The sequence below is a fragment of the Etheostoma cragini genome, chromosome 19, assembly GCF_013103735.1.
Source record: "Etheostoma cragini isolate CJK2018 chromosome 19, CSU_Ecrag_1.0, whole genome shotgun sequence".
Lineage (NCBI taxonomy): Eukaryota > Metazoa > Chordata > Actinopteri > Perciformes > Percidae > Etheostoma > Etheostoma cragini.
The window spans coordinates 1,752,664-1,767,663 of record NC_048425.1 but is presented as its reverse complement, the minus strand read 5'-3'; the positions used below and the strand labels follow the sequence as shown (position 1 = coordinate 1,767,663).

Genomic DNA, 15,000 nt, shown 5'->3' with positions numbered 1-15,000 from the left:
CCTTTAGTCCACCATCACTCCTTTCTCCTTCTCTGAGACTGAACAACACAACGTGCCCAGCAGCAGCTGGGCCACTCATCTTCAGTGTGAATGTGTGCTCTCATACTGTGACGCTAATGCCAAACAACTGATTTATTTTGCTCCTAATATGAAGGTTATTGCCACTCACATGAGCTGAGAGAACATGAAGAGACACAACAATTTGATGCTTTTTAGCTGCAATTTGACTGTTTTGTCACATCTCTCTCTCTCTTTCTCTCTCTTCATCCCTCTGTCTCTCTCTCTCTCTCTCGCTCTTTGAGTGGAATAATCTATTTTTAAGCACTTTTACATTGAAGTAAGCATTTCAGAATGATTTTGCCTTAACGGAATGAGCCTTGAATTAATTGAATGGAAGTGATTGCTTATTTTCTGATATCTGTTTGATGAAAAAAATGATTTAATTGCTTTTTTGGCGCATGCAAATGACCCTGACTGGCTTTGTATGCTGCCATCTTCTCCCCTCTTTCTCTTAGGCTCTCCCTCTCTTACTCCCCCTCTCTTGCTCGCTCTCTTTCTTTTCTCTCTCGTTCTCTTCTCTTCTCTCCTCTCTCTCTCACTCTCTCTTGCTCTCTCTCTCGCTCCCTTGCTCTCTCTGTCTACTCTCTCTCTCTCTATCTCTACTTTCCCCCTCTGTCTCCCTACTTTCTCCCTCTTGTTCTCTTTCTCTCTTTACCTCTCCTCCCTCTCGCTTTACCTCTTTGTCTCTCTCTACCTTCTTCCTCTCTCTTTCTTTTCTCTCTATCTCTGTTTTCTCCCCTTTCTCTCTCCTCACCTCTCTCTCTGCTCTCTTTCTCTCTTGCTGTCTCCATTGACTCTCTACTCCTCCCTCTCTCTACTCTCTCCCCCTCTTTCTCTCTTTAATTTGTTCTCTCTCTCTCTCTCTCTCTCTCTCTCTCCATCCATCCATCCCTTCATCTTGCTGACCTTGTGCATGTGTATCTGTCCAGGTGAAAACAGCTGTGAAGGGGTTAATGGCGCCGGAGAGGGAACGGGTGGGTAACTAACTTTTTCATCCCCCAGCCAGAGCAACGAGCCCGGGACAGGATTTGTAGTTTTTTGGGGTTTAGGCAGCAGAGCCAATGGTGGAGTCATAAAACATCCCGGGTGTTCACATCGGCCCAACAGGGGACGACCTTTGAGACAATATTAGATGGAAATGAATGCTGCTTCATTCAGGTATTCAGGTATGACCACATACCGTTGTTCACACTGCAAGCAACTTGGTTCAAAAAGTCACATATTCAGGTTAAATTACTGTCAGCTGCAATAATAATAATCTTTTTTTTTTTCTGTAAATTTGGGAGTTTAATTTCCGTAAACATACAACTCTAATCTCAGAGAATATCCACGTTTTTTCCGGAATATTACCCTGCTACCCAGCTTCATAATAACAATCATTTCTTTCTCTACAATGGACCTGGTATGCTTGTACAGGTCAGAATAATGAGTTACAAATAAAGACGTTTAAGACTCAAAAACTTGAATCTTCTAACAGAGCCAACGAGAAGAGCAAGAACAAAAATGGCTGTTTCTTTGGCAGATAATACTCGGCCAATTATACGCAGAAGCTGATGAATAAAATGATTTTGTAGGGCCTTTAATCTAAAATACCTGATGAAACTATGGCTGTTAGGAGGTCCTTTTTCTTTTCAAAGCTGTAAGCTTTCAAATGAAATTCCTTTAAGGCAGTGACTCTCAAAGTGGGGCCTGTGAAAAGTTGTCATTTGTTTTGTAGAAAGCTTCAAAGTTAGACAAATAACATTTAAAATCTATAATAGTTCATAGATTGCTTTCAGATCCATAACTCTGAGAGGGGGTCCCCCAGTTTATTTCCTCTCTGAGAACGTCTGGTTTAGTGAATTCATCCGTTGAATCAACCTCTCAATCAGATGCTGCTGCAGCGAAATCAAACTCAGAACAGAAGTGAAGTCACACAGGGGGAGAAACGGGAAGGAGATCTAACTAGGAATGGGCTTTAAAGATGCTCTTCCATGTGTGTTACACATTAAAGCGCCTGGCTTAATAATAGAAATCCCCGTAAACGTGTTTCCAGTGACCAGTTGATCCGTTGTTTGCAGTGTGAACACGAGGTGTAAACGTCACTCAAAGAAAAGTCTCTGATGACGGAGAAAGAAAGGTTGACGTTCTGTTTTTTAGGCTCTAATCAGTGGTGCAATGTAACTAAGTACATTCACTCCAGTAATGTACTTAAGTACAAATGTTGAGGTACTTGTACTTCTTTCCATGCCACTTTCTACTTCTACTTTGCTACATTTCAGAGAGAAATGTTGTACTTTTTACTCCACTATATTCATCTGACAGCTTTAAGTTACTAGTTGCTTTTTTTAAATTGGATTTTTGCACACAAACACATGTAGTTTATTCAATCTGATGTTTTATTCTAAATTAAACTAGCCAACAAAATAACGGCCTACATGTCCAGCTGAGATGACCAGACTATTAAACACACTCCTGTTTGGATCCTTTAGACTTTCCAAAATGGGAGGAATTTTCTGCATTGAGTACTTTTATTACTTTAAGTACATTTCCCTGATGATACTTACATACATTTGACTGAAGTTACATTTTAAAAGCAGGGCTTTTACTTGTAATGGAGTATTTCTACAGTGTAGCATAAGTACTTGTTCCACCACTGGCTCTAATGGCTCCGCTGACCTGTGACCCACACTGTTGGGCAGAGAAATTGTGGGAAACGTAGTCCTTTGCATTCTGAAAACAATTGTCAATCACTTGTTGGTGACGGAGCCGATGGAAGCCTCTTGCTCGCTGCGTCTCAGCGGTTACACTCTGGCCGAGCCGGTCGGTGATTGACAAGTCGAGTTTTAGGTTTTATCCGCGGAAATACGCCACTTGTTTTTTTAAACAAGCGTTATACGCCGCAGTTACTCTCCTCTTCCTCCAATCCAAGCAGCTGAAACCTGGTGCATGTTTTCCAGCCCTGCCCTGCCTCTGCTAAGTGCTTTTAACCAGTGAGGGGGGGGGGGGGGGACAGGGGTGAATAGTCCTGATCCAAAACACTAAATTTAATTCATAACTTTGTCTAATTATTTGAACTGACCCTATTGTGATGATTTTTGCTACTAACGACATTCAACCTGCAACACATAACAATAACAACAATAATTCCCATGATTATCATGAATATCTCAGATTAACCTAAATGAAAGTCTTGGCATATATGTATAATATTTGGCATGAATGGAGGTGACAGACAATCAACGTTGCAAAAGACATTGACCAGAATTGACTGGCTGTTTAAACATGACAAGCTAAACAAATACTGTGTGTTATTCTCATTATTACCAAACGTGTGCTAGGCGTTTAGTGTTGTTTTACTATCTAAGAACAATGGAGCGCTGTTGCTTACTGTAGATGTTCCCTAAACACATCTCAGTGATGGGTAAGCTTCGTCCTAACTGGACCTCATCTTTTAGATCAGATAAATGGAACCACAAAAATGTTTGTAAATGTTATTTGGGGCCACGTCTGGTAGGATTTAGTAAAAGAAGAGTGTAGCTATCTGTTATATGGAAGGAATAACTAGCTAATGTTTCTATTGTGTGATTGCTAACCTTTGTGTGAATGCTACCAGGCTCAGCTCTACCTTGCACCATCCCCGGGGAGGAAGGAGACCCCGGTGACCCCGGTATACCTGGACGACCTGGTAGGACTCAACAGTCACTTTTTTATGTTGTTTATTGTGTTTAGTTGGCAAAGGGAAGATGTAATATGTTAAAAAGTTTGAATAAGCGACAAGCCAACGCTTAAGAATGGATTCATTTCGGTGTATGTCACTGGAAACACATTGATTTATTACTTTTTAATGATTACATTTTATTGTCTATAGATGTCTACAAACACAGAATAATAGAACTAGAGGTGAAACGTGTTAACATGACTTAGCGTGAACATACACGCCGACTTTCTTAACCCTCGTGTTGTCTCCGGGTCAAATTTGACCCGTTTTCAAAGTTGTTTTTTATATGTCTGAAATAAAGGAAGTCAAAAAAATGTTGTAAAATGCGGCAAAATCGATGAAAAAAAAATGAAAAATTCCAAAACTTTGTTAAAAAAACTTTGGAAAAAGCAACAAAAACGTTGAGATGAGGGCAAATTTTCTCATAATCAAAGGGAAGACAACACAAAGGTTAAGCCAAGATGTGTGTTATCTTACGCATTTTGAGTAATCCGCGTGTATGTCTACGCTGGTTTAAACACACACGCCACTTTGTGTTTTGTTGCCGTTTTGCATTCTTATCGGGAGAACGTGTTATTGCGAGAACTTGTTATGACGAGAAGAGAGCTACGGTCGGGTTTAGGAAAAGAACAACGGGGGTTGGCTGTAAGGAAACGATCCCCGCTCTCCAGGGTGAAAGTCCTGTGGTTTACATCCTCCACCCGACCAACTTCCCTATGTGGATTTTCCCCCTTTCATAATTCGCGGTACGGCCTAAATTCACATGCAAATGCAAGGTAATGTAAGTCAATGGAGGCCAAACTGCAACACTCTGCAACTGCAACACTCTAAAAAGCAAGTATAGCAAAGCAAAGATAACACGCCAAAAATGGCATACGAATTGGCGTGTCATGTATACGTCATTTCATGAGATCAGTCTGAGGGGTGTCATGGTTTAGATTTTAAATTGAAAATCAAATGACAATATAATCGACTGTCAAAATAAAAAGCAGGATCGGTGATTTGCCCGTTATTTTTCTCCCTTCGCCCTACCTGCTCGCATCGGAGGAAAACAACAACAGACACAGCGTAGCTTACCAGCAGCTAGCATGCAGCTAAAGACAACAAAGTAACGATAGCTTAGCGGTAGCTCTGTTCCAGACCACATGGTCGTTGCCAGGGTCGGAGAACGGAGAAACAACCGAACAGTTTGCCTTATCCCGTGAGACAGTTATGGGAAAAAACAAAACAAAGGTATGTGGGCTCCAACAGGACTTCATGGTGCCTTCATGCGCACCTTGTTAAACGAACGGTGCATTCAACTGCAGCTGGTAAACTCTGAGAATCTCCAGATTAAAGTAAACTACCCTTCTGCTATTTAGTGGCTCTTTTTGTCTTCACTGTCTTCTGTCAAATGAAATCGTTGGATTTGGAGAGTTGTGACACTCGTACATAAAACACTAGAGAAACAAATATTACAGCTTTTATTAAACTAGATTCACTCGTAGGTTTTAATTACAATTGGTTAAATAATACCTTAATTTATTTTTTATTTAAAAACAAATATTCATCAACATGCCTTTGTAACTACATAAATTGTACACATAATTGAGGCGATGCCTGTCTGCACCTAAAGGTCCTAAAGGTCAACCCGGTAACCCAGGAGGCCCCGGACGTGCCGGGTTCAACGGTGCCAAAGGAGAGAGAGGAGACCCTGGTTTTGGAGGCCAACCTGGACCACAAGGTAAACCCGCGTGGTCGGACGCTGTTCTATTTGTTCTCCAGAGTAGAATCAGAGCCGACTCTGATGAAGAGACACGTGACGGTAGATTGAAGCTGTCAACCGAAAGCAGCTGATCTTATGTTTCTGTACCAACTTGGGTTTTTGCAGAATTGTTATCAAACTAGAAATGTGTATCAGCTCTGTGTTGTGTCAGTGATTCTGCCTTCAGCCAGGCTTCCTTAATCACCTAAATGAGCTAAAAAACTTTTTACAGTATATCCAAACTTAAAAAAGCTAAATACAGAATGGCTTAGGGCTGGACCACTGTTTTCTTGTGTGGTTATTTCTTGTTTGTGGACCGCTTAATGTGTTTTTTTTTGGTTTATCTGTCCAGATAAAGATTAAGATAATTAATATGATTATTAACTGTTTGTCTGAAATGTTGATTTGTTCAAGCTAACTTCATCGTACCCCTTTTGAACATGAACTATTTTAGTTATGGTGCTCATATGTTGCTCAGGATGTCGTTGGTCTTTTCTTTGCTTTTAAGTTTAACTTGTATTTTTGTATTTCTTTGTTGAATAAATAAAAAAAGAAACCCCTATTGTTCCCTCCTCTCCGCCTCCATGCAGGTTTCCCGGGACCCAGAGGTGATCCTGGAGTTCCAGGTGCTCCCGGACAGAGTTTCGACGGAGCCAGGGGGAAGGATGGCACCCCTGGGCGTCCTGGAGCCAAGGGCCAGACCGGAGAGGTACTGGGAGCCAATCCCGGTGGCCCAGGACGGGACGGGGCACTGGGTATCCCTGGAGACAAGGGCCAGCCCGGGACGCCAGGACAACCTGGATTACCTGGTGAGTCTGAGAGAGACCGTCCTCCACAGCGCTGTGGAGGAAGGTCTGGCTAGTCCAAAACAGTATTCCGGGATGCGAGAAAAACATGCTGTGGTTTTATTTGCATGTCTTTAAAAGTCCCGTGGCATGAAAATTTCACTTAATGAGGTTTTTTAACATTAATACTTCAACTTCAACTTTATTATTTGTCATTTTATATGTACAGAGTGCACACAGAACGAAATTGCATTGCATACAGCTTATAAAATATTGCAATGATATTCCATTTGAGATGCAATACATTTCCGGATTATTATACAAAAAGTTATACAGAAGTGCAGCAATGATCAAAGTGTAAAACAGTGCAGGGGATGAACAGTGTGCAAATTGTAGTGGTTCGGTTCAAAAAGGCATTTGTGCAAAAAGGCATTTTTTTTTCCTTTGTATGAGAGTAAAATATGAGTCCCCCCCATCCTGCCTATGGCCCCCCAGTGGCTAGAAATAGGTGTAAACCGAGCCCTGGGTGTCCTGCTCTGCCTTTGAGAAAACCTGCTGAGATTTGAGGAGCAGTTAACCATAGTCCTCATAAATCCACAAAGTTTAAAATTACAACACAGAGAAAAGAGGCCAAAAAGAAGGACGTAGGCAGAATTTCCGGCAGAAGTTGAAGGTCGTGGATACAGACGCCCAACACGATAGTGATTAGTTTAAAGAAATAATAAACCAGAGCAGGTTTTTCTCTCATCCGGGAATGCTGTGGGGAATAGCCAGACCCCCCTCCGCAGCTCTGTGGACTAGGTGTGCCTAATAAACGAGTGTAATTGGCTGGATTAGGAGCCGTGCTGATGCTTGTTGTGGTGGTTCTGGTAGAATCTGTCGTTTTCTGTCTTCCTCCGTCAGGTAGTGACGGACGCTTCGGTGTTCCTGGGGTGAAGGGGGAGCGCGGAGTTGACGGTGCTCCTGGTGATCCTGGTCTTCCCGGACTTCCGGGCGATCCGACTTTTGGCATTCCCGGTCGGCGTGGACCTCCTGGCGTGAGCGGACCGGGCGGATCACCAGGTGAGGGAAACGATTCAACCCTTTCTGCGTTTTCACCCGACTTCTGTTTCATTTTTGTAGGAAATGTTGTCATTTTTAGACGGTTCATGTCTGAATTGAGTTGTTAGTATTTGCTTGTTTTTATAGTAAAAGACCAAAAGGATTTTGTTTGATCTTTGCTGTGTTCTTTCACTCCTCATCCATCCACCTTTTACCAGTGTCGTTTTATTCCTCCCCATTTTTCCCTGTATTTCTTTCACAGTCCTTTGTTTTCCAAATCAGACACCAGCCTGTTTTGTTCCTGTTGTTTATTCAAACACTGCATCACCCAAAAGTCTTTTTTCTGCTCCTGTTTTGTTCTTCTCTTTGTTCCGTGTTTCTTCCTCCTTTTTTCTCCCTCTTTCCCACACACCACCACCACCATTATCTCCATCCTCTCATCCATCCATCCTTTTCTTGATGTTGGGTGATTCGTTATAGGCTGCCAAGGTGAGACACTCTCTCCCATCTATCCATCCGTCCATCCATCCTTCGCTCCATCCCTCTGCTATTCATGCATTAAACCAAACGCTCTAACCGCAACGTTTCTCAAAGTGTCTTCCCGCTCTCCTTTTCCCATCTGTACGGCAAAAAAATGTCCATCTTCTCAAAACAAATGAAGGAAATGTACCAAAGTAAAAAAAAAGGTAATTTTTTCAACTCACTTATCTGATCACATCACACAATCTTCCCTCAGCAGATGTTGTGGAAATATTGTCTGCGTCCTAAATTCCACTCTCCCATGCTATTTTGTAGCTGAAACTTGACACTATGCCGGCATAAATATCCCACAGTGCAATGCGGTAGTGACGACATCGTTAATAACAGACAAAGAGACAGAAACCAATGAGCGCTGTAACGTCAATAACGCGCTAATTTACATTTACACATATTTACAACTGTTGATCTAGGTATTCACCTCTTGCCGTAAAATAAGCATTATCTGGCATTGGGGTTACCATGGTTACGTGTCTTCTTGTCGGCAAGGAGGCTCTCAGGATGTGACGTTGAAAATGACAGTTTAGTGCGCTGAAAAGATACGCACTACTGTTTATTTACACAAAAGTATGTCGAAGGATAGTATACATGTTGGGGCTTTATTGCGTAACCTTTTGATATTAATGAACATTTACTGCCAAATGAGTTGCAACAAAGCTAATTAAGAGTCTCAGCTGCACACAACTCTCTGTATTTCTTAGTGTGACTGTGTTCAGGAAGCTCGAATGAAGATAAAAACTTCTTCTGAAGAGTCCATCATGGTTTTTAATCCTCTGTGTCCTTCTTTGGCTTCTAGCAGCTGTGGTGGGGGTGGTGCGCGATCACGGAAGGCTTGTATCATGTGGATGCGCCGACACTGTTGTTGTCATTACTTATAATTCCTAATGGGGGCGACAGAAACCACACACTGTAGCTTTAAGTATGTAGTGCAGAGGACAAAATGTCGGATTCAACTATAGATTCAAATTTCCATCTTTTTGAAGACTTCTCCTTCCTGCTGGCATCAGAATGGAGATTGAAAGTGTGTTGTTGACTTGCTTCTTGAAAAACAGAGATCCGTCTGATCAACAGCAATGTTTTAATTGGAGCAAACCACTGGAGTCACATTGAAAGGGTTCCCTCGGCTCTTCAAAGGAACCTGGAGATTCAGAGACTAGTTTTTAAGTCGTGGAAACGCCTGGAAATTGATTTACATGAAGAGATACCCTGGAAATAATCGAATTCACGTTGTCCTGGAGGGTTTGTACTGTACTTTAACCCCTCACTTGCCTACGTAAACCCTGTTGTGTAGTTTGTCTAAAACACACACAAAAAAGCATCTGGAGAAGTTGTGGTTTTAAGAACTTATAGATTGTCTCTTCTTCACCTGCAATGCAAGTTTGATTTATTTTATTTTCACTACAAAAACATTAAGACAGTATTATATATTACACAAGAAAAGATGTGATGGACGATTGTCGAAAAACCCTCCGAGGGGCTTAATAAGTGGCAAACTCCATATAAAAAATTACATTTAACAATTTAAAAACAATTTATATGTTACTATGTAAAAAACTAAAAAACATAAAAACAAAACTAAACTACATTTCTATGTATTAAACGACTTAAAATTACATTTAGAGCACAAACCCAACTGGAAAATTCAGACAAATTAGGAGCAACAACTTGACTCTCAATTTAAAATGTTCATTTAGAAGTTATGAAGTTTCATAAGAAATATATATTTACATGCTTAAATGAAACTTGATGGAAATGAATGTATCACACCCGACTGCTAATTAACCAAAAATACAATTTTACAACTCAATTAATGGTCCGAACAATGGCTTAAGATGGACATTTTAGCTGTGAGAGATTCAAAAGGTTCTGAAGAAATGTGTCTGCTGATGGTTGGCTTCATTTTTGCAGCCAGTACTAACCCCAGTAGAGTCAAGACCACCTTGAAGTGTAATCTGCACTAGATGTGTTCTTATCTCATTAATTGCAACAGGCTTGAGTGAAAGGTTTTGGCGCAAATGCTGTTTAACAATGTCGCTGCACTCTTAAAAAAAAAAGGACATTCTCAACTCATCTCTGCCTTGTTACACAAACGTGAAGCTTGGATTCAGCTGCACGGATGTGTTGGAAATGGGCTCTCTTTTTAAGAATGTGAACAGTAGTCGTGGTAGAAGTAGTCTGCTATCCTGTAGGACAGACTTTAGGCGGTTGAAGCTCACTAATTCAGTCTGGAATTGCACTTGAGTTTCTAATAATTACAGATTTGATCAAGCAAATGTTAAACATGGATCTGAAATTAGCCCCAACAAGCTCAATGAAAATCCACAAATCAAAGTGCAATTGCAGTCTAACCAAGGCAAATAAACAATGTAATCGAACATGTGCTCTTACATTGTTGTCTACTTTTTTGGGGCAAAAGTGTGTGTGTGTGTGTGTGTGTGTGTGTGTGTGTGTGTGTGTGTGTGTGTGTGTGTGTGCGCGCGCGCTGGTGTGCTTGTATTCAGAAAATATATAATGAAATTACTATCTTTATTGATAAATGTAGCTATTGTGTTAAAAGGTAAGTCAATTTATTATAAAAAGAAAGGTAAGTTTATATTCATTGCCGTGTATTTCTGGGATTTTAAGTAGTTTTTTCTAACACGTTAGACGCTTTGTGTCTGACTTAGTGAAATTTTAGATTCATTTTATTTATTTAGTCATACATGAATACAGTTTTTTATTGTTGGATTTCCATTTGTAATGTAGATTCCGACCAGTGTCTGATAAAATCCCTTTCTGTCCTTCTTTTGCCCATCTTGCCATCCGCCGCCCCCCCCCCCCCCCCCCCCCCCCCCCCCCCCCCCCCCCCCCCCCCCCCCCCCCCCCCCCCCCCCAGGTTACCCCGGTCGGAAGGGAGAGAGAGGGGACCCCGGGTTCCCAGGACCAGCTGGAATGAAGGGAACACCAGGACTGCCCGGCACCGATGGATCACCGGGGCCCAGGGGACCCCCGGGACCACCAGGACCGGGAACCAGAGAGGGAATCCCAGGAACACAAGGAAGGAAGGGTGAGCTGGAGCACCGGTTCATGCTCTTACTTCTATAATATAATTTATAGTTTGGATTATTCATTGATTTATTCTTACATCTTCTTCTTTATTCGTTACATCTCTTACATCTTTTTGACTTTAATACCCCAAAAGAAATGTGATTTGCATCAAATCTCAACATTTTCAGCAAACATAACCCTTTAACGTTGAGAAACAAATACAGAACAATCGCACAACGCAAATGAAAACAACACACTGAGCTCCCACAGACTAAAATCATTACAAACAGCATAATTAATAAATATGTGTTAAGTCAAGTGGTGTACAGACAGCGATGGGACGTAGCTAAGTACATTTACTCAAGTACTGTGCTGAAGTGCAAATGTTGAGGTACTTGTATTCTACTTGAGTCTTTTCATGCCACTTTCTACTTCTACTCTGCTACATTTCAGAGAGAAATACTATACTTTTTGCTTTTAAGCTTTAGCTACTTTTCAAATTAAGAGTTTTGCACACAGACCTTTTACATATAAAAGAGGTTTTATTACGCTAGCCAACAATATAACGGCCTACAGGTACAGCTTAGATGATCCGACCATTAAACACACAGCTGTTTGGATCCTTTACACTTTCTAAAATGGGAGGATTTCATCAAATACTTTTACTTTTAATCCTTTAAGTACACTTTCCTGATGATGCTTACATAATTTTACTTACAGTGAGTAACGTTTTCAATGCAGGACTTTTACTTGTAACAGAGTACTTTTACAGCGCGGTATTATTACTTTTATTTAAGTAAATGATCTGAGTACTTCATCCACCGCTGTGTACCGAGACAAGTAAGAAGGAGTGGAATAAATAAATAAATACATAATCTTTGTTTTTGGGGCATTATGAAACGTCAACCAGATGGCAAGAGCCTCCTTAAAAAGAGTGACAACAACATTTTGTGACTTTCCACAGGTGAGCGAGGTGTATCCGGACTGGTGGGTTTCCCTGGACTACCGGGTCGTCCTGGTAGTCCAGGGTTTCCTGGAGGCAAAGGACTGGCTGGAGGGCCCGGAAGAGACGGACGCCCTGGCGGTCCCGGATTCCCCGGAATGAAAGGTAGAGTATCCATAACGGGGGTGTGCCACATCACATCATACATCGGGATCCTTTTATTAATGTGATAGAAAAATGATATTGAGATAATGGCAATATTTTGACATCAAACCCATGGACGTCGGAACAGCTGCATGTGGGCGGGACAAGACCCACACGCTTTGGAAGACCATTGATATCGGACCCATTCACTTTTACCGTCTCTTAATTCAGCGCATCTGTCAGTTCATTTTTCAGAGCGCTGTCAGACAAATCCATTCCACTTGAGGAAAGCCCAAATACATTCAACATAGGTGTAAATGGCCAATTTGGCTATATATGTTTGTTATGTGTGTAGTATGTGTGTGTGCGGTAGATCTGCGTAAATGATTGTTTGTTACGTCACCTGCCCACCTGTTTGTGGTTGCTAATTGGAGATTACAAAGGGAATCACAGGTGAGGTGGAAGGACGATCTGGATCCAGGAAGCCACACAGTTTTTCAACCTCAGCTGTGTGAGAGTAATGTTTTTAGCTCTCGTCGTTCTCGGCTTTTAATCACTCAAGTCGGCCTTTTTGTATGTGCTTTTATCTTAACTATTTGTACAATAAAGGATTAAACGTACGACGACGGCGGACCTCAATATTTGCACCAGCAAGAGTTGGAAAGGGCTTCAGATTTCACCCAGTGGCATTATTTGTGGGCAGATTGCCACTTATAGGACGATCCGATACGTAGATGCATGGGTTACGATACATTTTAACATGCAAGGATTTGGTGCCATTTGATTAGAAAGTGTAAGTATGGTCAGATCTTGTGCCTGACTGATGGGGAAGAGATATTATCAAGCGGTGTGATTTACACATTTACAGCATCGGCTATTTAGTTGTTAGCATTCCTTCCTGGGTTAGGAAGCAGCTACTTTTAGATAGATAGATAGATAACTTTATTGTTATTACACATGTACAAGTACAAGGCAACGAAATACCGTTCGAAGCATGCCTCCGGGCCGCTGCTAATACAAGCGCCGCCACACGCACTCCCTGAAAACGACATATGCAGACAGCAACATGGTACAATACAAACATCACAACGTAATGCACAGGACAACACACAGTTCATGTGGACACATGAAGGAATTTTTTGAGGTGGCATTGAGAGGGTGTGAGAAACACAAAATCGAGGCAGACAAAGAGAAAAGAGAAAAAGATTCCACAAGACCGGGTAGACGGACTGGGAAGGAGCCAGGCTAAGATAAGAGGGGAGAGGAGGAAAAACACGTCTCCTCACGTTTTGCCGGTTAAACCGGTTAACCGGGCCTGTGCTGTTCATATTTATGTAGAATTATAGTTCGCTCTTCTGATGTAAAACATGCAGCTCTGGTAGATGTTTGCACGTGGTGCTGGATTGGGAAGCCCTGGGTTGATAGAACTAATTGTTAACCATCGTCGTGACCCGGATTATGGGGCGCCGCGGTTGTTAGGTTAGGTGAAGCCGGGCGACTGAGATAAATCTTGATTTATCCGTAGTGCAGGCCTCTGGATGATGACAGCTGGGCAGCAATCACAGGACGCCGGTGTCAAAACAAACGAGTCGCGCTGACTTTTATGTGTTTTTCCTCCTGCAGGTGACAGAGGAGTACCCGGTCTCCCCGGCCCGCCCACTCGTTTTGACCCAACCAGTCGTGGTATAAAAGGAGAACCAGGAAACCCCGGAGCGAACGGTCTTCCTGGCTTCCCCGGACCCAGAGGTAACACTACTTCCTGTTTATTTTCACTACTGACATCCGAGACACAGAGGGCCCGACTCTATAAGTAAAACATATGTTGAGTTCAAGTTCCTCCGCTCCTTCTGCAACTCTTTGCAAAAAGAATTGAAATTATCTGAACTTATTTCCTTAAATGCTTTTAAATCCAGATTGAGAGAACCTTTAAATGACCTGTTTTACATTGTAAATGTTTTTAACTATCTGTGTTGTATAACTTTTATAAATGTAATTGATTGTGTTTCCCTTGAAAAAGAGGTTTTTAACCTCAATGGGACTTTCCTGGTTAAATAAAGGTTAAATAAAAAATAAAAAAGGTAGCCCTACAAAGTCTAAAAATACTCATAATCACAGGACAATTGAAGGTACATTAACGAACGTACTCTCTATGTTATTCTTATATGACTCTCTTTATTCTCTTTTTTCTTTGAAACATTCACAGATAAACATGACAAATGTTGCATCTTTGTACAATAAGACACAATATCCAAATAGTCCCATAGTTTCACTATGAACTAGTCAGAGGGGAATTTCTAGGACTTTAGAGAAAGCCCAACATATCAGCATTTTAAAAGTAATATCAAAAATGTAAATAATGATAAGGCTCTATTTTAATTCTAATATCGCCTTGATTGTCTATCAAATTTGCTTCCAGTGGTTATTTGGGTTTATTTCTAATGCATATCTCTGGATTTGTTTGACTTTATATAACCATTTGAATGGTTTTAACAACTTAACACACATTTGGGAAGTTTATTTTATAACATTGAATCAAATTGTTATTCACATGACAAATCTCACTCTCAACAACTAGCTATACCAGTCAGATGAATGAAGTCCCATTAAACAGTATCTGAGACCTGAGTAAGTGTAATTAGTTTGTTGCACCCTTGTGTGATCAAAGCTGTTATTTTCTGATCGGCTGATTACGAGTTGTCCTCTGTATTGCACCTGTAACCCCGACTCTGTGTCCGGTTTCAGGTGACAAGGGTCTGTCAGGTCAGCCCGGTCGTCCCGGTCTCCCTGGACTTCCTGGTTATGCTGCGCAGAGCAAAGGACAGCCGGGAGAGCCGGGGTTCCCTGGGCGACCAGGAGCGCCAGGCTTCCCCGGACCGAAGGGAGAAGCTGGAATCATGGGATTCCCCGGCATGTCTGGACCAAGGGTGAGACAACACACACATAGACAGACAGACAGACAGACACACACACACACACACACACACACACACACACACACACACACACACACACACACACA

General features: G+C 41.7%; 1 protein-coding gene across 1 annotated transcript in view; it reads left to right on the top strand.

The window, feature by feature from the left end:
- The window catches only part of col4a6 (collagen, type IV, alpha 6), a 131,135-nt gene that overhangs the window by 106,659 nt on the left and 9,476 nt on the right, over positions 1-15,000 (top strand). The window contains exons 24-33 of the mRNA XM_034901115.1: positions 990-1,034; positions 3,656-3,727; positions 5,376-5,483; positions 6,095-6,313; positions 7,193-7,351; positions 7,811-7,819; positions 10,743-10,913; positions 11,859-12,002; positions 13,605-13,727; positions 14,724-14,905. Coding sequence (XP_034757006.1) covers positions 990-1,034; positions 3,656-3,727; positions 5,376-5,483; positions 6,095-6,313; positions 7,193-7,351; positions 7,811-7,819; positions 10,743-10,913; positions 11,859-12,002; positions 13,605-13,727; positions 14,724-14,905 — 1,232 coding nt within the window. The remainder of the gene's footprint in view (positions 1-989; positions 1,035-3,655; positions 3,728-5,375; positions 5,484-6,094; positions 6,314-7,192; positions 7,352-7,810; positions 7,820-10,742; positions 10,914-11,858; positions 12,003-13,604; positions 13,728-14,723; positions 14,906-15,000) is intronic.